This window comes from Dipodomys spectabilis, unplaced genomic scaffold (genome assembly GCF_019054845.1).
Source record: "Dipodomys spectabilis isolate Male_0828 unplaced genomic scaffold, ASM1905484v1 ptg000085l, whole genome shotgun sequence".
Lineage (NCBI taxonomy): Eukaryota > Metazoa > Chordata > Mammalia > Rodentia > Heteromyidae > Dipodomys > Dipodomys spectabilis.
Window position 1 is genome coordinate 1688661 of NW_024870762.1, and position 22299 is coordinate 1710959.

At 55.7% G+C, this 22299-nt stretch overlaps 2 protein-coding genes across 3 annotated transcripts in view; one reads left to right on the forward strand and one right to left on the reverse strand.

Annotated features, from left to right (window-relative positions):
- Positions 1 to 650: 650 nt before the first annotated feature.
- Positions 651 to 14907, forward strand: Ccdc167 (coiled-coil domain containing 167). The gene is made up of 4 exons (XM_042683864.1): positions 651 to 732; positions 13238 to 13332; positions 13460 to 13545; positions 14660 to 14907. Exons 1-4 carry the CDS (start codon positions 661 to 663, stop codon positions 14761 to 14763), a joined length of 357 nt encoding a protein of 118 aa, XP_042539798.1. The 5' UTR covers positions 651 to 660; the 3' UTR covers positions 14764 to 14907.
- The window catches only part of Cmtr1 (cap methyltransferase 1), a 58969-nt gene continuing 46322 nt past the window's right edge, over positions 9653 to 22299 (reverse strand). The window contains exons 18-26 of one of the 2 annotated variants that reach the window (XM_042683863.1): positions 21568 to 21690; positions 20960 to 21051; positions 20345 to 20413; positions 19072 to 19119; positions 18293 to 18405; positions 17724 to 17832; positions 16927 to 17077; positions 11484 to 11487; positions 9653 to 9665 (exon numbers count right to left, since the gene is read on the reverse strand). In XM_042683863.1, coding sequence (XP_042539797.1) covers positions 16945 to 17077; positions 17724 to 17832; positions 18293 to 18405; positions 19072 to 19119; positions 20345 to 20413; positions 20960 to 21051; positions 21568 to 21690 — 687 coding nt within the window. In that variant the 3' untranslated portion in view covers positions 9653 to 9665; positions 11484 to 11487; positions 16927 to 16944. Of the gene's footprint in view, positions 9666 to 11483; positions 11488 to 15904; positions 17078 to 17723; positions 17833 to 18292; positions 18406 to 19071; positions 19120 to 20344; positions 20414 to 20959; positions 21052 to 21567; positions 21691 to 22299 lie in introns of those variants that run through there. The other variant, XM_042683862.1, reaches the window with a different exon arrangement.

The following is a 22299-nucleotide window of genomic DNA, read 5'->3' on the forward strand; positions in this document are numbered from 1 at the left end:
CTGAAGATTATATATATATATATAAAATGGTGGGTCTGTCTGAGTCAAAACATGTCCAAGGCCACAGATCTAAACAACATAAAATACTAATGTGTGAGTCCATGCAGATGAACACACGGAAAAGAACAGGAACTGGTAAGAATGGCAGAATAATGCATGCTGCTTCTCGTTTATGTTTTCTGTGATGGCTGTAGGTTTTTCTTAACGATGAAAATTTAAAAGTGAGTAAACACAGGACAAAAAGGAAGGTGAACAACAGAAGGCCACTCTAAGATCCCCAAAGGCTCGGGGGGCTCAAGGTGGGGACGTGAGGAAGGAGCCAGGGCTGGACCTTGAAGAATGGACAGAACGCGAATGGGAAGGAGAAGGGTTTGCCTAAAGCTGAGTGGGGGTCCTCGCTGAAGGATGAAGGGACAGAAGGAGAAGATGGGGCTGTAAAAGGGCGCCCAGCGACGTAAATGGCTGGTCCTCCACAGGCCTTCCCCGCGCCTCATCCCCAAGCGGATGCTGCCCCTCACCAACATGGCCGCCGCAAGGAGGCCGCGCCCCTCACCGAGATGGCGACCGGTTAGCCCCACCCCTTCCCTGCCTCCACGACCAATGAAAAGGAAGTACGAGGACTTGCGCGTGCGCAGTAGGGCCCGGTGGGCGTGTCCCGTAATGACTGGGAGGGGGATCCCGGCTAGCAACATGACTAAAAAGAAGCGGGAGAATCTGGGCGTCGCTCAAGAGGTGAGGGGACAAGTGGGGGGTGAGGCCGCGTCGTTGGTTGCCTTCTCCGGCCGCCGGGTAGCAGATCGGCCCGGCTGCCATGTTGGAAGAGGGGCCACAGGAAGGAAGCGAGGGCGACGCGGGTTCGAGTGAGGGTCAGGGGGTGGGGAGAGGGCCTACGGGGCGCCAGGGTGGGGGTCGTGACCCGGAGGTCAGAGGGCACGACGGGAGCGCCAGAGGTTCGCACGCTCCCGGGGGCGGAGGCGGCCGATGGGAAACCCCAGGGGAGCCCCAAAGAAGGCCGGGCCCAGGCGGGAGGGGGCTGGGAGGGGGCGGCGGGGGGGGAGGGAGGGGGGCGTGAGGAGGGAGGGGGGCGTGGAGATGGGGGCGCCCCAGGGGGGCCGTGGACGCCGCCGCAGGGGGGGCTCCGAGCGCCGGCCCGGGGTCGGGGAGCCCCCGAGCGTCCAAAGCTCGTAGCTTGGGAATTACTTGGAGAACCTGCGGACTTTGTAAAGAAAATTCTAGAATTAGCGGTGTTAACAAAGGGTTTCAAAATAAGTTGCGGTCCATGGAAGGGAAAGACCAGGGATGCGCACGGCGTGGCCGCTGGGTCCTCCGGATGGATCCTCACTACCAGCCGGGCCGATGGAGCGCGGGGCTGGCGAAGCGGGAGGCCTTGCGGGACGGGGGCCTTAGCCTGGGAGCCCTGCCCCGGTGGTCTCCCTGGACGTGTGACTTTCTTCCCATCTCTCCGGTCCCCAGAGCATCCTCCCAGAGGTTGACAGAGAGATGCAGGGAAATGATCGTCATCAGTCTACCACTAAAAGTGATTCCCAGGCTGAAGACGGGGAAGAACTACCTGGAGAGCATGGGGGGAGAAGGGAGAGCCGCCCAGCACCGGTGGCTCACGCCTGTAATCCTCAGGAGGCTGAGATCTGAGGATCGCAGTTCAAAGCCAGACTTTGCAGGACTCTCATCTCCATTGACCACCAAAAAGCCAAAAGTGAACACACACACACACACACACACACACACACACACACACACACACACGAAGGTGGTGAAAAGCCGTATAGTAGGAAGGACATAGAGTTTGTAGCCTATATTAGAACAGAGCTGCTGGAAGAGAGAAGTCCCCAAACTTAGTATCTTCAAGAACAAGAATGTTTATCATTTTCTCTAGCTGGTTAGAACAAATCTTGTCTATATTTTAGGCTTTGTGGGCAGAGTAGTGGTCTCGATTATAACTATAGTATTCATAGATTCCAAAATTTCCCTCCTGGCTAAAATTTGTTTCTCCCCAAATCAATACTTGCATCATCTTGGTGATCATTCACAGGCAAATCAAGAGTAGAAAAAAAAATGGAGTCACCTGAGTTCCACATTTCCAGCTAAGGTTGAACCAGTGCTGCTGAGCCTCCATGTAAGCCATCATTCCATAAACAAATGGCTTTTTTATGGTCTATTTAGTGCCATGATTTTTGCATTTTTTGTGCTTTTTATTGGTGATTTTGCTGCTTTAAGTGGCCCCTAAGCATACTGCTGAAGTGCTGTCTAGTGTTCAAAGGCTGTGATGTGCCACATGAAGACAGATAGGCTTGTTGAATAAACTTATTTTCAGGCATGATATGCTCAGTACTGTAAGGTGCCATTGGCTGTGATTTCGGTAGTAATGAAGCAACAAGAAATAAGACCTCTTTATACAGAAACACAAATTGAAAAAAAAGTTTTATATGGATTCATTGATGAAAATGTGACTCGAGCCTCGTGAGAACCCAGCCTGGTTCAGTATTTGCCACTTCCGTGCCAGTATCGGATTTGAAAGAACATGGGCTAGAATGTAACTCTGTGGCAAAGGACTCGCAACATCCTGGGTTCTATCCCCAGTACCAAAAAAGAAAAGATAAAAAGTACAGTTTTTAATTTTTGCCGGTCCTAGGACTTGATCTCAGGGCCTGGACACTGTCCCTGGGCGTCTTTTGCTCAAGGCTGGCACTCTACCACTTGAGCCATAGCATCACTTCTGGTTTTTTCTGTTTATGTGGTGCTGAAGAATCGAACCCAGGGCTTCGTGCATGCTAGGCCAACACTCTACCACTAAGCTACATTCCCAGCCCCACAAGTACAGTTAAAAAAAAAACCAATAACAACAACAAAACAAATTTAAAAGAACATAACTACCACAAGTGAGAGCCACCGACATTCAGAGCTGCTGTGTTAACACGAGAGCAAGCATGGGAGATACAGGAGTGACTGATGGTGTTCCAGTAACACTACTGATAGCTGAGCACGCTGGTACACTCAGGAGGCGGAGGCAGGAGGATCTTGAGTTCCAGATCAGCCTGGGCTACCTAGGGAGACCCCCTTTCTCAAAAAACAAAAACAAAAGCTGCACTTACAAAAGACATGTTTGGCTCCTAGGCCTTAATTTGCCAACCTCTGGTCTAGAGTAACGGGACTGGTGCTTTGTCAGATTTACCATCTTGTGGCTCTGCCATCTCCTAGGTCCTGTTACCACTTTATCAGTGAAACCAATACACAGCCCATTGCAGGGGAAGGGTGGAGGCACTACTCACTGTCTTAAGGATCCTGGACCCAAACTGCTCATCTTCTTTGGCAAGAACTAAGATTCAGTGGCCCACACATACCTGCAAAGGAGGCTGGGAAATCCACTCATCAGCCAGTAGGCCCCGTGCCCCGCTGGTACATTGAATAGACAGTTTGCTGTCTCCATTGCAAATTGTACCTCTTTTACATTGTGGCTGTCGCCATTAAATGAGATGGTAGATAGGTGGGAAGTGTCCCGTGTGAGCCTGGCTCGGGTGGGTGATTGATAAGCAGCAGTCTTTTTCTTGGCCTTTGTGGTTCTTTCACATCTTCCTACCATGACTGTGTCAGCGCATTTATTTGGGTCTTAAATTCACTATCTGCAATATGAAGGACCTGAACTGAACTGAGCTAGGAGTTACAAACTGTGCCCAGATAAGGGTTGTGCATGCCTTCCGTTTAGACTTTTTAAGTGTTTTGAGGTCCATAGTATGTGCATCTCCCTCTCTCTTTTCCTTTTGTGCATTACCAGGCTTGAACTCAGAGCCTCAAGCTTTGGGGTTGGCTTTTTTTTGCTCACAGCTGGAGCTCTACCATTTGAGCCACACCTCCAGTTCTGGCTTTTTAATGGTTCATTGAAGATTGGGCTTCAAACTAGGACCCTCAGATCTCAGCCTTCTGAGTAGCTAGACATGAGCCACCAGTGCCCTGTTTTTTCTCTTTGTTTCTTAATCTTCTTGATATTCCTAGATGTATTTTTGTTGATGCTTGCATAGATATTTTAAAATACATAGAAATACATAGGTGTTTGCCATCTAGTCTCTAAGGCGACTTTTTTGCTTGGTTACTCACAGTTTTGAAATCTGCGACTCTGTGCCTTAGGAAAAGGCTGGCATCTGGCTGTGTCTCCTCTCCGCTTCTCAGTCGCCCCCAGCGGGGCTGAGTATTGAATGTGCTCTGATGCTCAGTAGCAGTAGATATTGTCCTCTTATTAAAAGTCGTGTGCTCGGAGCCAATGAAGTGGTGATTTAATCAAAAATGTTTGTTAATCTGACGAGTGCAATAAAACCCCACAAGTGAGTGATCTCAGCACCTGCAAACAGACTGCACTTGTTGTAATGAAGCAATTACCAGGCAGGCGGCACTCACCCCGGGGCTGAGCAGGCCAGCTGCAGCTACCTCTCGGACATCCGAGACACCTTCCACCCTCCCGCACTCCTAGCTCCTTTTGAGGCCTCTTTCTCCCACTCATTTGCCACCTGGTGAGATCTTAGAATTGGAAGCAACTTGTAAGTTCTGAGTATATTTGGAATGATTTCTCATTTCCCAAAGGGAAATCACTGGCCGTGTGTGTGTGTGTGTGTGTGTGTGTGTGTGAGAGAGAGAGAGAGAGAGAGAGAGAGAGAGAGATGTGTGTCGGCACTGGGACTTGAACTTAGGACCTTGTGTTCTCACTTGGCTTTTTCTACTCAAAGCTGACACTCTGCCACTTGAGCCATAGTTCTGCTTTCAGCTTTTTGCTGGTTAATTGGAGATAAGTGTCTTACAGATTTTCCTCTCAGGTTATAATCCTCAGATCTCAGCCTCCTGAGTGGCTAGGAGCTACCAGTGGCCCGGCTTGGCCCTGACTTGAATGTACTTCATTAAAGAGAAATGTACTTCAGTCTACATGGACAGGAAGTGGGGGGCTGATATAAAACTCACTTTTTAATCTTTGAGAGTACTGAGCTGTGATTTGGTCATTGCACATGTCTTTTGTAGCTATGCTGACCGGTGTCCTTAGCTTTCCCCTTGACTAGCTGGTCTGAAATCGCCAGGTAGGTTAGCTGATGTCTTAAATACAGGGCATAAGTTGGCTGTGGTCACTAGTATGCTTCTGTTTGGGAAGCATTTGTCTACAAGTTACAGAACAGTGGCTTTGGGGACCTCAGCAAATAGGAGCATACTGGTTACCCTGTTAGACATGTGTGGGTGAGTGGCTGTTCACATGGCTTCAGAAGCTCAGCTCTTATCTAGCCGCTAGTGCCTAATACTAAGGTTCATGTTTCAGTCCTCATAGCCACGAGATAGCTGCCACACTTCCAGTGGCCATATTCAACTTTTTTTTTTTTTTGAAGACAAGAAGGAGAAAGAAATGGCACTACTATTTGTCCTTCCGTTATTAGCAGAGCATAAGCCCTCCCAGAGTCTCCCAGCTGATTTCTGGAACCTCTCATTGGCCAGAAGTGGGTCATGCCTGTCTGGCTTTCATGGCCGGGAGGCTGGGGAAGCCTGTGCCGCGCTTTTCCAGCGTCTGCAGTGGAGATGAGCAAAGGAGGAGGGGCTGGGAGTCAGCGCCATGCTGGCCAACTGCTTGTATCTAAAGCAGAAGTTATCAGGAAGGTGGCTTCGCTTGCCTAGCATTGAAGCCCTAGGTTGGATTCCTCAGTCCCACATAAACAGAAAAGGTTGGAAATGGTGCTGTGGCTGTAGAGTGCTAGCCTGGAGCAAAAGCAGCTCAGGGATAGTGCCCAGGCCCTGAGTTCAAGACCCAGAACTGGCCAAAAAAAAAAAAAAAAAGTTAATGGAAAGCTGGCCACCAATGCCATACGTGAGTCATCCTAGCTACTCAGGAGGCTGAGATCTGAGGATCCCGGTTCAAAGTCAGTGCAGGCAGCAAAGTCTGGGAGACTTTATCTCCAATAAACCTCCAGAAAGAAAAAGAAAAAACAAAAGCTAGAAGCGGGGTTGTGGCTCGAGTGGTAGAGTGCCAGCCTTGTACAAAATGCTAAGGGATGGCGCCCAGGCCCTGAGTTCAAGCCCTAGTACTGGCACTTGCGCGCGCGTGCGCACACACACACACACACACACACACACACACACACACACACGCGTCAATGGGAGTGGTTTACATTTTTCTGGAGTTCTTACTAGGAGGGAAGGATGGTTGAGAACTGAGGAGAGGTAGTAGGCTGAAGAGGGCCGGTGACCAGCCAGCATGAGCATGAGCACGGGGCATGCTAGGCCTGTTAGGCTCAGGGGGCAGCGAGTCTGGTGGAGCTGTTCTCTGCACAACGCTATGGACTTAGCACCTTCCTCAGACAAAGGCTAGAAGCAGCTAGTGGCAGCCATTAACTGGTTGCTCCACTGGCCTGAGAGGCAAGGGGCGGCCCTTGAACCTGCCACGCTGGCTGCGCTGGCTGGCCGTCGGATGGGCAGAGGTCATGGTGCCGGTGTTTAGAGCTGAGGCGAGGTGCTGGGGAGAGGCTGGCAGCATGCGGGCTCTTCAGGGCCCACTGACCATTAAATGAGCCTCACCTGCGGCAGGCGAGAGCCACAGGTCGCCGGCGGGCAGGTGATTTCTCCCGGCAGCCTGCGTCTGGCGCTGTTCCACTTGACGGGGGTCAGGAGACTAAAACCTCATTACCTAACGCGGCTGGATGGCGGCGTGTGTGGAGTGGCAGTTTGCCAGCATCTTAATTAATGAATTCATAAGGCTCGGAGTGGATGCCAGTTCTTGAAAAGTGCTCGGAGCCTTTCAGTGATGCAGAAGCTTTTTGCTAATTTATCAAGAAACATATATTGGGAGCAAGAAGAGAAAACAAACCCCCAGCAACATTTTTGGCCCAGGGGTAGCTGAAGGCTTCAGGCAAGGACTGACTGGTCGTGGGGGGTTCCAGGGCGCCTGCGCCTCCTGTGGGCGACTGTGGCTCTGAGCTTGAGCCTTGCCTCACCTGGGCGGGCAAGTGTCTAGACAAGGGACCAGCCCTCTGGCTCACTCTGCGCTTCCTTGAACAGGGTCACTGATTCTGGAGGGCCTGGTGTTCCCATGCCCTGCGCTGGGGAGAACCTTCAGGGGCCTGTTGATTTGGGAGCTTCCCACCTGCACAGAGCCTGATGACTCGCCCCCTTAGAAGACGTCAAGACATGTCAGAGGAGTCGGCCCTTTGGGTTTAGATCGGCCCTCTGGGGTCTGAGGCTGGTCACCTGGAAAATTGAAGCCCCCCCTCACCCCCCTCCTCCCCATGTGTGGCCTGGAGGCCCCAGATGGAAAGCTCTAGCACTCCTGCCAGGAACCATCTGGGCCTGTGCTCTGGCCGATTTACCCATTATAATAAATGTCCTGGGGCCTCCCGATGTGTGAAAAAACAGCAGATTTCCAGAAACCCGGTTCCCAGCGGTCCCCAGGCTGCTGCAGCTGGATGAAACGCGAGGCCACTGCACTGTGGATTAGCTGGAAGAGGAAGGCTTTGATACTCTTGGGGGGCGGGGGGCTTATCAGCCGCAAGCCCACGCTCTCCCTCTCCCAACTGGATGTGTTTTGTGTGCCTTTGGAGCAGCTTTAACAGTTTGGTGGTTTGGAGGAGGCTTCCTGGGGTGCCTGTGAAGTGGGGTGTAGGCTCAGCGCGAGGACAGACGCCCAGCTCCTGGCCCCCCTGTTTCAAAGCTCGCGAATGCCAGGCCGGCCCTCTGACAGCACATCTGCTGTGTGGACAGACCAACAGCCCGGCACAAGGTCGTTCTGAGTAGAGGTGCTGCTGAAGTCAGACCAGCACAGTTCACAGGGCTTTATCTGTGCTGTAGGAATGACTGTTTCCAGAACCTTCTTGGTCAGGATTTTTGCCTGAGGGATGGTGGCAAAAGGGCTTAACGTGGTGGAAAGAGGGTAGGCTCAGAAGCAGAGACCCAGACTCAGACCCGGGCACTGCCACTGCAGGCGCATCATTCAGCATCTCCATCTCTGTGGAGTTTGCTGTGTGTGTGTGTGTGTGTGTGTGTGTGTGTGTGTGTGCGTGTGTGTGGTGGCCACAGCCCCCTTCCTACAGGGTATGTGGCTAGATTGCAGACCTGTGGCTGCCCGTTGCAGGGCGTGTGCAGCATGCCGACCTGTGACTGCCTGTTGCAGGGCGTGTGCAGCATGCCGACCTGTGGCTGCCCGTTGCAGGGCATGTGCAGACATGCCGACCTGTGGCTGCCCGTTGCAGGGTGTGTGCAGGGTAGAGGGGGTGCAGGTGGTGGTCAGGGGTCGGAGTTGCTCAGGGCTGACGTTTCTCTCTCTGGGGGTGATGGTGAAGGGCGCAGACCTGGACGGCCTGTGTGGCTCTGGGAAAGTCACTTCACACAGGAGTGTGAGACGCTACGCTTGCCATGCCTCCCGTGAGCGCCTGTGAACGCGCTGCCGGGCGCTGGCGTTGTTACCGTGTGCTTTCATTGTGAGTGGACTCGGTTTCCAGAGCCTGCTTTGACTCACATTGTGTCATCCAGACTCCGGAGACCCCATGACAAGCTGGGCTCAGGGACTCACCGCCTGGCTCTTCATTAGATGCTGTCAATGACAGCCAGGACCTGGCCAGGCAGCTGCAGGTGAGCTCATGGCCTTGACTTGACTCTGGAGGCCAGCCCGCTTCCAGCGCCCTCCTCACGCCTTGTGCTAGCCCCTGGGAGCCGGGCCCTGGGGGGACAAGAAGGCCTGGCCCTGGCAGAGGCTCTGAGGCCGTGGGCCGAGCGTAGATGCTCTGTGGACTCGCGCGTGGAGGGAAGCCGCCTGAGCCTGGCAGCCAGGCTGGTGTGGGGCCCCGCGGGGCCAGCCCTTGGCCCCTGTGCTCCGCTTTCTCCACGAGAGAAGCATCAGGTTCCGGACTCCAAGGAGTCCCATTCTGGGCCTCGTTCCTGGAGGCTCCACACTGAGAACACTGGAAATCCCCTCGTGGGAATTTCAGATGAATTTTACCATTTCTCTTAACACAGTGGTTTTATGGCCTATGGGACCCCAGGGAGCCTTGCCTAAAGCTCTGAGAGTGAGGTGATATTCCCCGGCTGAGGGGATTCAGTTTATCTGGCCTGGGGCTACGGAACTGCCAGCTGTGGCCCGGGGCAAATAGCCTCTGCTTGACTGCCAGAGGAGCCCTGCCCTGAGACTGGCAGCAAGATGCCTTTCTTCCCTGGCACCTGCCGATGGGAGCCGAGGCTCTGGTTGGCTGCGGCCTTGATTCCAGCACCCCCAACCCCCCCCCCCCCCCCCCCCCCCGTCCACCTCAGCCTGCTGGGCACTCCAGGGCTGTGGAGATGCCCTGGTCTGGGACTCTCCTCTCGGACAGGCTCCACATTAGCAGTCACGCCCTGGCTTTGAGTTCAAGTCCTGCTCAGATGGTGAGAAGCAGTACCTTGACAACAGCCTGCCTTTGTTGTCCTTACTCCTGAGCCCTCTCTGCTAATCTGCACGTGTCCTGGGGCCTCATGGCCAGGGCTCCCCCCAGGCCTTGAGCACCTTTCTGAGGGGTGCACCTTCTCCCTGTTCCCCTTCTCCTCTCTCCCTTCCCATCTCCTTCCCCTCCCTGCCAGCCCCTCCTCTCCAGCCATCCTCAGGGCAGTTTTTAGCCACTGTTGGTCTGGGTGAAGAAGGAGCCGCTACCCGCATGCCCTGCCCGCTCACCCTCCTGACACCACCGGTCAGCTGCTGGCCAGCCTGCAGCCAGGTGCCCAGAGGCGCTGGCCTTCAGAGTCCTCCCTTCCCTTCCGTCCCTCTCCCCCTCTCCTCTCTGCCCCTCTGGACTCGCTCAGGGTCTCTTTGGGCTTCTTTCTGTACATGACTCCCCTGCCAGGCTGGCTGCTGGTCTTCCCCTGTCCACACCCCCATGCCCGCTCGGCTGCCCTCTGCCTCCACGTCACCCTCGGGCTCCACCCAGCCGCCATGCCTGCTCCACAGCCTCGCCAGCACGGCTCCCCGGAGCGCCTCATCCCCAAGCAAGTGGGCTGATCCCCGGAGGTGCGGGAGACCCGCAGCCCTGCGGGCTCCCCCCACCGCCCACCCCAACCAGCACACCTCCCCCACCACTTCTCACTCTTGCTACCCATTGAGTTGGTTTTTACCAATTCCCCAGAGATCCAGTGAACACCATTCCCCATGTGAAGCCCGTGTACCACACGGTGCGGCCCCGCGCTGGCCTGTGCAACGCGACCGCAGTACACGAGGCAGCTGAGGACGGGAGTGGGCGACTCGCCTGCCATCCACAGCGAGTGCCAGCACCAGCCAGGGCCCAAGCAGACAGCCATGACACCTAACCACGCTTTTAGGCTTCTACACACTTGGGCTCCCAACTGCTTGCCCAGCAATTCCCCTTCAACTTCTAGGATCTTCTTAGCTCCTGTCTTGTCTGCTGCTGCCCGTAGCGGGGCAGAAGGAATGACCCAGTGACCACAGCGAGCAGCAGACTGCAGAGTGCGGAATCCCCGTGCACAGAGTGGAGCCTTGACTGAGAAATCTCTATGGCCCGTTTCTGTCTCCCCACCCGCCTTTTCTAGCCACCGCTGTGGACCCCAGTCACAATGATGAGAGGCACCAGGTCCCCGGGGGTCCCCCATCTTTACAGCTGCTGGAAGCTGCCTCTAATTCTCAAGGGCTTCCTCAGCCAGGCTGGGCTGGGCACCCTGCGGGGTCTCCTATGCCTGGGCTGTGGCCTGCAGGTCGCCTCGCGGCCCAGGCCTTCCTCGCTGGAGGGATGTGCTGCTGTAGAAAGGAGCCGGAAGTCAGCAGAGCGGGCATGCTCATACAGGGAGGTTAGAACTCGGCCCTAAAACCTTGATTTGTGTTCGCCCATTGAAGCCTCATTAACAAGAGGCAAATGAAAGTGGGGATATTCAGTGGAACTGCGAATAAATTGGGCTTGTGCAGATAAAGGCCCCCGACCGCCAGCTCCTCAGGCCCTGTCCAGAGCTTGATGGCAGATTGGCTTGGCCACTTGGGGTTTGCCAGGCTCAATTGTAAAGTTTTGCTTAGCATGCGTTCCGGACTCACTCCGAGGCAATTACCCCTTGTTTGGGCAGCTGGTGGCCTTCCAGGGGTTTACGGAAGGAAATCCTCAACCCGTGCCCTTCCCCCTTTTAGAATGACTTGCAGACCTGGGCCTGGCCCAGGGGACAAGGCTGGGCACCGAGCTGCGCTGGGACTGGGCTCTGCCTAAGTTATGTGCAAGCACAGCTGTTCCTCCTCCTAGCTGCCAGTGGGCAGCTGTGGGCATGACAGGAGGGCTCGGCTGCCAGTCATTCCCCGAGACTCAACTGTGTCCTCGGCCCGCGCCACTCGCGCCCAGCCTCCACCCACTCCAGCAGTGAAGATTGGGTTTGTCAGGCCCTACGCCAAGAGAAGGGTGGCACCGCCCTCCAAGGTGGGAGCCGCAGTCTCAGGCATCCTCAGAGGCCCGGCGGGTCACAGACATGAGTGGACTGGGGCTACAGTTGGAAAAGACAGGGCTTGGATACACACAGCAGGCAGGGAGTACGCATCGACTTTCCTCAGCCTCCCAAAAGGACAGCTTGGGGTGGGGGGGGGGGGGGCTCCAAGCAGGTTTGGGGAGGAGGCAGACATCATGAATTTAGCTTCCCTTGGGTTCCAGCCTAGAATTTGGTTCCATCCTCCTCCCCTTCCTTCCCCTGTGCTTTTGTGCTTTCTGGTTTTGGGTGTCAGCACTAGGGGTTGAACTCCCAACCCTACACTTGCAGGGCAAACACTCTCCCACGGAAGCCAGGTCCCCAGCCCAGACTGTGGTTTCTATGCCCTAGAAGACAGGAAATCTGGAGGACTGGGCTGTATGGGGAGCACAGTGCCAAGGGCAGACGATAGGGTGGCCTGGACCCCTGGCATCAGGCTTGCGCTGTCCCCCAGCTAGCTCCACAGTGTTCCTGTCCTCACAGTGTGGTTACAGGAAGGTCTTCGGCCTCCCCACGGACCCCTGCCCAGGACAGCCCTCCCTTTGGGTGACCATTTGCAGAGAAACAGCACAATTAACCAGGCAGTTAACTCAAAACTTGCAGGGGCTTCCTCCCACCGGGCCCAGCTGACTGAGCTGGAGTTGGCAGTGGTCAGGCCGCAGGGAAGGGTGGCAGGTGTTTCATCTGGACCAGAGGCTCAGACACTTGGAAAACACCTCCCCAGATGCCCAGCACATCCCCCCTCCCAATACAGACCTGACCTGGGATTCCCAGGCTCTGGCCAGCCTTCCCAGGAAGATAAGACCTGGAAGATCACAGTTTGAAGCCCAACTCAGGCAGAAAATTCTGTGAGACTCCCATTTCCTATTAACCAGCAAAAAGCCAGACTGAAGATATGGCTTAAGTGGCAGATGCTAGTGGAGAGCAAGCAAGCCGAAACTGAGGCTTGGAATTCAAGCCCCAATATCAACATAAAAAAAAAACAAACCAACATTTTTGGCATCTCACCTCTCAGTAGCTATTTTGCTTCACAAATTCCATCCACCTTGATGAAGAGTAATTTTTTTTTGTTTGTTTTGGGTCCGGTCGTGGGCCTGAACTTTGGGCCTGGGTGCTGTCCCTCAACTCTTCAGCTCAAGGCTAGCACTCTACCACTTGAGCTACAGCGACACTTCCAGTTTTTTTTCTTTTTCCTTATGTGGTGCTGAAGAATCGAACCCAGGGCCTCAGGCATACAAGGCAAGCGCTCTACCACTGAGCCACCTTCCCAGCCCAGGGTAATGTTTTTTACACAAGAAACAAGTTAGAGGTAGAAGTTGTTTGGAAATGGTTTTCACTCATTTTTATGACATGTCTGTTACCCTGGCTTCCGAGATGAAGCCTGTCTGAGGGAAATACAAACACCTCTGCCTCGTGTCCCCGCCAGGTCTGCACCTCACGGATGGAGTGCCTGCAGCCTCCCACAGCACGTGTGTCCTTCCAGTCCTGCGTGGGGGCCGGTCCCACTGTGCCCAATTGGGCACTGTGCCAGGGAGACCACGGCCCAGGGACTGCCCCCCCCACAAGCCCACGCGTGGCCTAGAGGATCAGGACAGCAGTGAGGCCCTGAGCAGCACCCACTGCCCTGCTGGGGGGGGACTTCAGGCAAGGCATGTCGGGTTCTTCCCAGCAAAGGTGGGGGGACTGGAGTAGGGCACCTGCCAGGGAAGACCCCTAGCAGCGTCCTCTGCCGTCCCGTCCCAGTGTTTGGAGGAAGCAGCAAGGCTTTAGCGCAGCCCCTGCTGTGTTTCAGATTGACGGGCTGGAGGAGAAACTGAGCCGGTGTCGGAGGGAGCTGGAGGCCGTCAACACCAGGCTTGACTGGGCAGATCTGAGCCCAGAGGACAGGTAATGCCCTCGGGCCCCTCCCCGCCCACTGCCCACCCTGGGCACCCAGTGTGGGCTGGGCCTGAGGCGCAGGGTATGGGTCCCTGGCCTGACCCTCAGCCCGTCCCCACCCCCCACGTCTCCCCAGGGACTTGAGCTATAAAACTTCGCCCTTCTACAGGCGGTCTCTGGAGAAGGAGAAGAACAGCCTTATGAGCAAAGCCTCCAACTTCGGTAAGAAAGTTCCCCTCCACCCAGCCCCAGGATTAGGAGGGTTGTTCTTTGTTGCAAAGGAGCATAAGGTTCCCTAGTGGCTCGGTATGGTATGGAGGGGTGTGGCTGCAGCCAGGTCCAGAACCTTATGTCCACCTCGGCCCCATGTCTGTTCTCTCCCATCCCCACGCCCCCAGCTGCCATCGGGAACCCCCTGCAGTGGGAACCGAGCAGCCCCCTGCGGGCATAGACCAGGCTCTTGTGGGTGGAGTGATGCTGCCATCTTCTGGGCACCCGGGGCAGAGCAGGGAGAGCCCTGACGTGAGCAGCCCTGCCCTCTGAGGCCGGGCGGGGAAATGGTGGGCGGGGAAATGGTCTGCAGAATTTCCTCCCATCCCGGAGGCCAAGCCTGGCCATGGATGCACCCAAGAACACCAATGCAAATCAACCCAGACCGGGCCTGTAGGGGGGGGCGGGGTCCTTACTCCTGAAAGTATAGCGGCGTTGGACCTCTGCCTCCTTTGTGGGTCTCGAGTTCCTGCTGCGCCAGGCTAGGGAGGGCAGGTGCTGGGGAGGCCCACATGGGTCTTAGCTGCCCTCAGTTTCTCCTGGAAGAAGCCCTAATGAGTGACACTCTACCAGGACATCACACCACCAGCATGCTTTGCCCTTCAAGTGTGGCCTTTCTGGTGATTCCACCACCCACTGCACTTGAAGAGCAGTGGTTGCTCAGAATTTGGCACCATGATTTTGGCAGCTGTGGGGCTTGAACTCAGGGCTTGGACACTGTCCCTGAGACTCAAGTGCTCTACCACTTGAGCCACAGCGCCACTTACAGTTTTCTGGCAGTTCATTGGAGACAGTCTCATAGACTTTCCTGCCTGGGCTAGCTTTGAACCCTGATCCTCAGATCAGAGCCTCCTGAGTAACTAGGACTATAGGCATGAGCCACCAGTGCCTGGAAGCACCAGGACTTTTAATTTAGCCCAAATGTGCAGGTTCTGTGGCTATGGGAGATCAAGGGCACAGGCCGGAATGGCTAAAGCAGAATCTCTTATTCTGCAGTGTCTGATCATCTTGGGATGGGAAGGCTAACTGGTGAGCCCAGACTATCCCATTTCCCCTTTCCTCCCAGAAAAGGAGCTCAAGTTGCTTCGGCACGAGAACCGGAAGAACACCATGCTTTCAGTGGCCATCTTCATCCTCCTGGCCCTGCTCTATGCACACTGGACCATGTGAGTCTGGGATTCTCTGCCAGCACCGGCTTTGCCATGGCTCTCTGCTCGGGACCAAGACCAGTGGACCAAGGTGCAGGGCACCCTTCTCCCTTACCGGTGCTCCTAGCGCCCAAGGGAAAAGCAATAAAGAGCGCGGGTCACTCTGCTCTGAGTACGCGTGGTGTGGCGCCACAGGGGAAGCGTCCTGCGTCAGGGTGTCAAGCTCCTGGTGTAGAATTCACAACAGAGGTAGAGCAGTCCCTGGGCCCCTCCCCAGACAGCGTGCTGCGGCCCGCAAACGCACCGCAGGCCCGCCACTCAGTGCCACGGCCTGTAATGGCAGAAAATAAAATGCAGCCTGTGCACTGAAGGGCAGCTTGGGGCTTGAGGTGGTCTTGGAGGTCCGGGAAGCTGAGGTCATCTGTCTTCAGGAGGCCAGCAGGGCGGAGGCCTCTGGGCTGACTGACCTATGGTGACAGCGGCCAGTAAATCAGGTGGGTTCACAAAGGTGGGGGGAGGGAGTCCAGCCAGAGGGGGGCAAGGCAGGAGCAGCACTCGTGTCTGGGCCCACTGGAGCCAGAGGGGGTGGGGGTGGGGGCGACGCCCGCTGAGCGAGGAGGAGACACTCCGGCAGGATGTCAAGGGTGGGCAGGCGCTGGGGGAACCAGCCGGTCACAGGCCGTAGAAAATGTACAGCCTGGTGGGGAGGCGCAGCTAACACCTCACATCTCCCCCCCAAGGGCAGTCCCCAGCACAGGCAGAATGTGGGGGGCCTAGTCTCAGGGGTCGCTGACCAGGGCCAACAAAATGTCCCTCTTTCCTCATCCCTGCTCCATGACACTACCTGGTCTGTGAGTTGTTTCAATCACACAAGCTGATTCTGGACTGTGACCGTGCCACCGGCCATGTGGCTGTACTTACTGGTGTGGGGTGGGGTGCCTCCCTTCCCCGGGGGGCTGAGTTCAGTCACTGCCTGCCTCGGGGCGGCAGCAGCGCAGGAGTCCTGCTGGGCCCCGGCTGGCCGGGCTCTGCTCGGCTGGCCATCCTTCCTCCCGTCTCGAGCAGAGCTTCCTCTCACTTTGCGTCTGAGCTGTCCCCCACACCAGTCCCCCACCTCACAGCACCAAGACAACCAGAACAGCCCCAGCACAGACACACAGGCATTAAAAATATGTTTATCTTTAATAATCCAAGATTCTGCAAGACACTGATAGACCCAGAACTGGGTGGAAATGGAGCATCTCAGGGGGCGGGAACTGGCTGGAGGACCCCCAGGTGGAATCCATTCCAACCTCACAGGAGCCTCAGTGCCCTATCTCCATGGAAACCAGTCTGACACAGATGGGGCCCTGGAGAGCTGACACTATGTCTCTGAGGCATTTCCCATGACAAACCACCACGGGTGCCCCCCCCGCCCCCCGCAGTGCTGCCCAGCTTCTCTCTCTCTCTAGAGGAGATGGACTGGCGCGTGGCAAACAGGCCGACGGGATCTCCTAATGGCAAGGAAAAGGATAGCAAGCAGCTACCTCCACCTCAGAACTCGGCCAAGATGAGGGTAGCAGGGCAGAGGCCGTATGATTGCCAGAGGGCTTACTTGTGGGGCCCCTGCTGCAGCGGGAATAGAAGGCAGGTCTTCAAGGCTGCCTCCTGCCCTCCGCGAGCTGCCTGGCATCTGGTGAGCCCGGGAGAGTTCTAGCCACACCTAGTACCAAAGACCACACACCTGGTTCCCAATGTGGGCCCTCAAGCCTCCTTCCCGGCCTGCAGGAATTCTCAGAGGTCCAGGCTGGGGAGGACTCCAGGAGGAGTGGAGAGGAGACGAATGAGCATCAAAACAGCAAGAGACAAAACCTTGATTTATACAACAGCTATCCTGGCCAGCTCACGACAGCGGGCCTCTGCCCGCTCAGGGTTGGCCCAACGTAAGTTGGGCAAAGCAGGGGCCTGGCCACCCTCAGGGGCAGTGCATGGAACTCAGAAAAGTGAGTCTACAGGATTCCAGAGGGAAGGCAGAGCCCAAGCCTTCCGCTCTGCCGTGTGTTACCCCTCAGGAGCACTTGAGGCTGAGTCCTGGTGGGGAAACGGTTCCCAGGGAATGTGTGGGGAGGAGGCCACCCTCCCTGTGGCCAGGTCAAGAAGGTACCAGTGGCGCAGGCCCCGTGCCAGCACTCGGCAGGGGCCCAGCGCACAGCGATCCCAGGCCTCAGGCACTGTGCCTCTGGATGAAGGAGAGGACGTCCTCCTTGGACAGCTTGTCTGGGTCCTGCGGCTTCTGAGAGTCGTGCACACGGATGCCATCTCCCCACTCCCAGAAGAGCCGGCCATAGTAACAGACACTGGGAGGGAGTGTGAGGAGACATCAGGGGCTGAACTTAGGACCGAGAGACGGACTGCTAGCCCACCCCGGCTTCCAGGACTTAAGGACTTAAGTGCGCGTGTGGGGCAGGGGAGGTTCTGTCCGTGACTCCAGTTGAGGGTCTTCTCTGCAAGCCACCAATTCCTTCAGCTCCTCCCAGAACCTGCTTTTCCCAGCAAACTGCTGCTGCTAATGGCATCCACCTGGCGCGCATGCGCACTAGGCGTCCTGGTTTATCTGTCAGCTCCACTGGGGCCGCCTAAGTGTGGTGACCAGCAAGGGTCGTGGCTCATGTTAGGCACACTGGGCTGCCATCAAAACCTGTGACTAGCACCCTGGCAAACAGATGCTGCTCCTGACAGAGCCTGCCATCCCAAAGGACAAGGTGGAGCCCCTCAGCACGTCCCCACCGCCAGGCCGGTGTCAGATGTCATAGGAACAGTGGCTGCTCTGTGGGCACTTCGCACCTGGGACCCCTCGCCTTCCTAGCAGGCAGGCCCAGGCATCGCTCTCTTCGCTGAGCTCACTACCAGGCTCAGCCACACCTGTACCATGGACCAGCCTCGGCTCTGGCTCCCGCAGGAGGACCCAGACTGCTGAGGGGTGGCTTGGAGAAAGCTACTCACTGAAACGGGGCAATGGAGTCTGCCGGGAGGCTGAAGGTGGATGTCTGGGTTTTCTTGTTGTAAAAGAACTTCCTCTTGAAGCTTTTGCTAAATGCCATAGTCCATGGCTCTGTGAGGAGGAAGAGCAGAATTGCTCAGAGAGGATGAAGCACCCAAGATCCAGGGGCTGAGCAGCACAGGGGGCCACGCCCCTCCCAGGCGGGGACCAGCCGAGAGGAAGACGACCCCTCAGCGGCCCCACCCCCAAGAGGCAGCATCGCCGCTTACAGGGGGGATAGGGACAGGGACAGGGACCAAGCTGGTCTTCCTGGACCTGCTGCCGCCTGCTGAGAGCATCACGCAGGCCTCTATCTCTCAATCTACAAGTTCATCTTCCATACCCCAGCTCCCAGGCCTGGGAGAACAGAAGAGGCCCAGGGAACACAATGCCTGTACCATGATCCTCAGGAAAGTGCTAGCCTGGTCCTGCCCACCTCAGTGGGGAGCCCACAGCACTGGCTCTGGCAGGGGCTGGGCAGTGAGCCTGGCTGGGAAGGGGTGGGCACAGGAGGCAGCCACTCATCACCCACCGTTCACAGTCCTGACGATGTAGAGGCCTGTGGGCACAAAGTGACGGTCGTCCCGCCCTGTGTAGCTGAGCCTTGGCGTGCCGCTGGAGCCCTTGATGATCTTCATTTCCAACCTGATTTCCCCAAGCAGTGTGCACACAGGAATGAAGGGACAGTGAGAGAGAGGGTCTACCGTGAGTCCCTGGCTAATGTCATATTCCCCCAACCACAGTATTCGGTCCTGGTTTGACAGAAGAGATGGAGGCACTGACTTCAGGGAATTGCTGAGCCACACAGGGACAGAGTCAGTGGCAGTGCTGGGCTTAGACCTCAGGCTCCAACTCCCCAGCAAAGCAGTAGAGACAAGGGAGTGAAAAATAATCCAGTACATGAGACCAGTATGTGAGACCACGGGTGTCTACCGCCATGGCAGGCTGTAGCCACATGAGAGTCGGATTTGAGCAGCACATGCTGCAGAGTCCACAGCCATAGTTATGCCCCTCTTCCCCCTCCAGGCTCAATCTGGATCTCTGCACTATGAGCGGGAATTTATGGCGTTTCAAGCCGCTCTGCCCCTTGCAGGGACAAGCGTAACTATTAGAGCATCAGTGAGCCTGTATTTCTGCCCTGCCTGCTCCTGACAGATGCTGAGTCAGCTCATGGCCAGGACTCTGGGCCACTTGGGAGGCAGTGGGGGGAGGGGCGGGGGGTGAAGGTGGTACCCGGGCCAGCGCTCCTCCCCACCACAGTAGAATTAGAGTAAACCCTGACTGCCCCCATCCCACCTCCCCTCACATCACCTGACAAAAATCTTCTCCATCTCCTCCAGCCTGTAGACCTCCTTCACCCTGTGTGGGGAGAGGGGGAGACACAAGTTCATGAGGACCCACTCAGCAAGGAAACAGGTGGCAGAAGGTGCCATGCCTACTCTCACCCTCAGCTCCTCCCTGCAACCAGCAGCCCACCAAGGCCACCCAGCTTCTCCAGCCTGCCCCAAGGCACAAGGGTCCTGAAGCCCAAGAGAACGGAGCAAAGGCCTGACCAGAACTCCCACCCCGAGGTCGCGCTCACTGCCGCCAGCAGCCAGAAATCCGAGGCCCAGTTCTCACTCAGGTCTGCCTACGTAGCGTTCTGACGTTCTATAGCAGAATGATTCTAAATAGTCCTAATTGTTGTGCTAGCCATAGCAAGGGAGGCCCTGACCAGGGTTCGGGCTCGTGCTTCATGCCTTTCATGCCTGGCCCCCAAATCTGAACTCGCCTCCCAAGAGGGGGAGGTGCCAGAGATCCAGCAAGCAGACAGCAACGGAGGCAGCCCAGACCCAGGCATCACGCCACGCAGACAGAGCTTGCTTCCAGACTTTCAGAGGATATCTAGGAAATGCATTCTCAATGCTGGATTTAATTTTAAGTAGATTTACATTAAAATGAATAATAATCTTGATAAAGTATAAATAGATACCTCAGTCTCTAGTGACAAGAAGCCCCAAGGGGCAGGGCTTGGCAGTTATTACTTTTTAGTAATAACCGCAGACCTTGAGAAATCTGCTCTCCATCTGTTTTCTCTCTGGCTGTTCTTTTCCTCCCCTCCTTTGCCCCACTTCTAACCTTCGCACTGCCTACAATGGCCACAAACCCAGGCTTTTCCCCAAGCACGCGGATCAACCCACACTCTCAAACAATCCTTCGTCCTTTTCTTCACAAAATGCAACTCCTATTCCTGTTCTTACTTGCCAAAAAAAGAAAAACCTACTGCCAGGTTGATGGGCTCATGATATGCAAGTGTGAATGGGGGCACCACGAGGAGTGTGAGCATGCTCAGAAGCACATCACGTGCATCTTCAAGGAGGCCTTTCACCCCCAGAATGAATCTACCTGTGGAGTTCTGCAAAACTACACCAGGCAGGACAGGAGACACCCTGGGGTGAAAGCCTCAACACCCCCAAACTAATCACTCATCAAAGGCACCGTTTCTAGCATAGACCTTGCCTGGCCCACCCAGGGTTCGGTGCAGCAGGCCGAGGGCAGCGGCAGTCCCACCCCGGGGTGAGGGAGGAGGGAGACATATGCTCACCTGATAGGATTCATGTCAGGGCGACTGGGCTTGGACACAGCTTTCACAAATTTCTCAGCAAGCTGAATTCTATAATCCAAACAGAGTCCCTCAGAGGCAAGCAAGAGGTCTTCCCCAGCACCCAGCCTTGAGGCATTTCTACAGCCATAGTGGGAGGTCGTGAACCTGCACAAAACTGCCCCTAGTGGCACCATGTCCAGAGGCCACCCCGCCCATTCCACACCACTTCACATGCCCTCGCCTCCAATTTCCCTGTGTCTTGCTGGATTTCCCCAAGTGCTTTCCACTGAGTTCAGTGGAGAGCTTCAAACATCACCTTCACTGTCACCACACCAGAGGCACTGACTTAAACAGGGCACTCAAGAACTAGGCATGTTCTCAGAAGAGACCCTCTCTCTCCTCACAATTACCACCTCAGTCTGAGTAGCTGTGGTAAGATGGACCAAAGCCCACTACCCATTTCTCATCCTGCACTTTGGACCAGCCAGTGGGTGGGAAGGGAAAACTCAGGGCCTGGTTAGCAGAGGCAGCCAGGGGTAGGGGCAGAGCCTCAAGGGGTTGCTGCCCAGAGCCCTGCCTCGGCCCCACCCTCCTCCACTGGGGCCCGGGTCAGACCGTTGGTTGAAGTGCTGCTCCCGAACATCGCTGCCATTCAGCACAAGGACGTCGAGAATGTGGATGGCGCTGATCTTCCGCTGGGCCTTCCCCTAGGAGGACAGAACACTGTCTACTCTGCTATGTGGCTCGCTGGGGATGGGAAAGGCCCTGGGCCACAGGGGTTTCCTGTTTCCCTCCTGCTGATCCTCAGCACCATAGTGGGCTTCGGTAGCTTTGAACCCCCAGGAATCTCAAAGCCAGCCTAGGCTGCTGCCTGCCACACTGCCCTAGCCAGGCCTGGCTTCTACTCCAGGCCACCTGTTCCCACTGATCATGCTCGAATATCCCAGGAAACAGCAGACTCCTAGCAGGCCTCTTCTTTCTCAGAGGAGTTCTGCTATTAAAACAACAAAAACAACAAACAACAAACCACCTAAACTAGCTACTAACAAATGCTTATATCCAGGGCCCTGGATGTACCAAGTTAATCAGTCACCTCTGGCACTCTACCTTAGCCAGGGCAACTGCTCAAGAAGGAATCATTAGCAAACAGTGCCAGGCTCAGTAGTGCCCAGTTGTCCCCACCCTCACCACAGGACCAACAGGTGAACAGAGGCATTGCTGACCTCCCCTTTCAGCTCATGCACGATTTCCACAGAGAGCAGAGTGTCCCGAGGTAGCTCTGTCTTCAGGTCCAGCTTTACCCAGCGGTCTGACTGGCGGCCATCCCATGTGTAGATCTGGGACTTCTACAGACGGAACAGAGGGTAAGCATGGGGCTGAGGGTTGAGAGGCCCAGTTCTCAAAGGGCTTTTATTGGCAGCTACCAGCTGGCAAATGGCATAGAATAGGATAGAAAGTTTGTTAAGCTTCTCTTTGCTGCCTCTGCAGAAAGTAAGGTGACTAGGCTTAGTCCTGCTGGTAGAACACAGCCTTTAGTCCATGGTTAATAGTCCTCAAGAACAATCCAGCTTGATAAGGAAGAGGAGAAAAGTAAAAGGAGGAAAAGGTGTGTGCAGACACAGAGACGACTGTGGAAGGAGACTGCACACGTGACCTTCCCCAGTTGGGTAAGGCGCAGAGCACTCCCGGGCTCGCGGGGTGCGGGGGAAGGAGAGGGATGTCCCTGCCAGGCAGTGGTGGAGTGCTGCAAAGGACTGGCTGCATGGGCTGAGCCGGGTGAGCCTGCTGCTGGCCTGGGAAGTTCTGCACTCAAGAGGTACCGCAGCAAGTCCCCTTAGCAAGGCAGAGTTGAAAAACGTGAAGAAATGAAATAAATGAATGAATGCTACTTGGTGAACTCAGAGAGAAAAAGAAATAGAGCATCAAGAAATGCCTGTCCTCTGTGTATTACCTAT

Bases quoted from the DNA above. Each gene is read 5' to 3' on its own strand.
- Ccdc167 (XM_042683864.1), top strand. From the start codon at position 661: ATGACTGGGAGGGGGATCCCGGCTAGCAACATGACTAAAAAGAAGCGG. The intron at 733-13,237 runs GTGAGGGGACAA...GCTGTGTTTCAG, and splicing joins ATCTGGGCGTCGCTCAAGAG to ATTGACGGGCTGGAGGAGAA. The intron at 13,546-14,659 runs GTAAGAAAGTTC...CTTTCCTCCCAG, and splicing joins GAGCAAAGCCTCCAACTTCG to AAAAGGAGCTCAAGTTGCTT.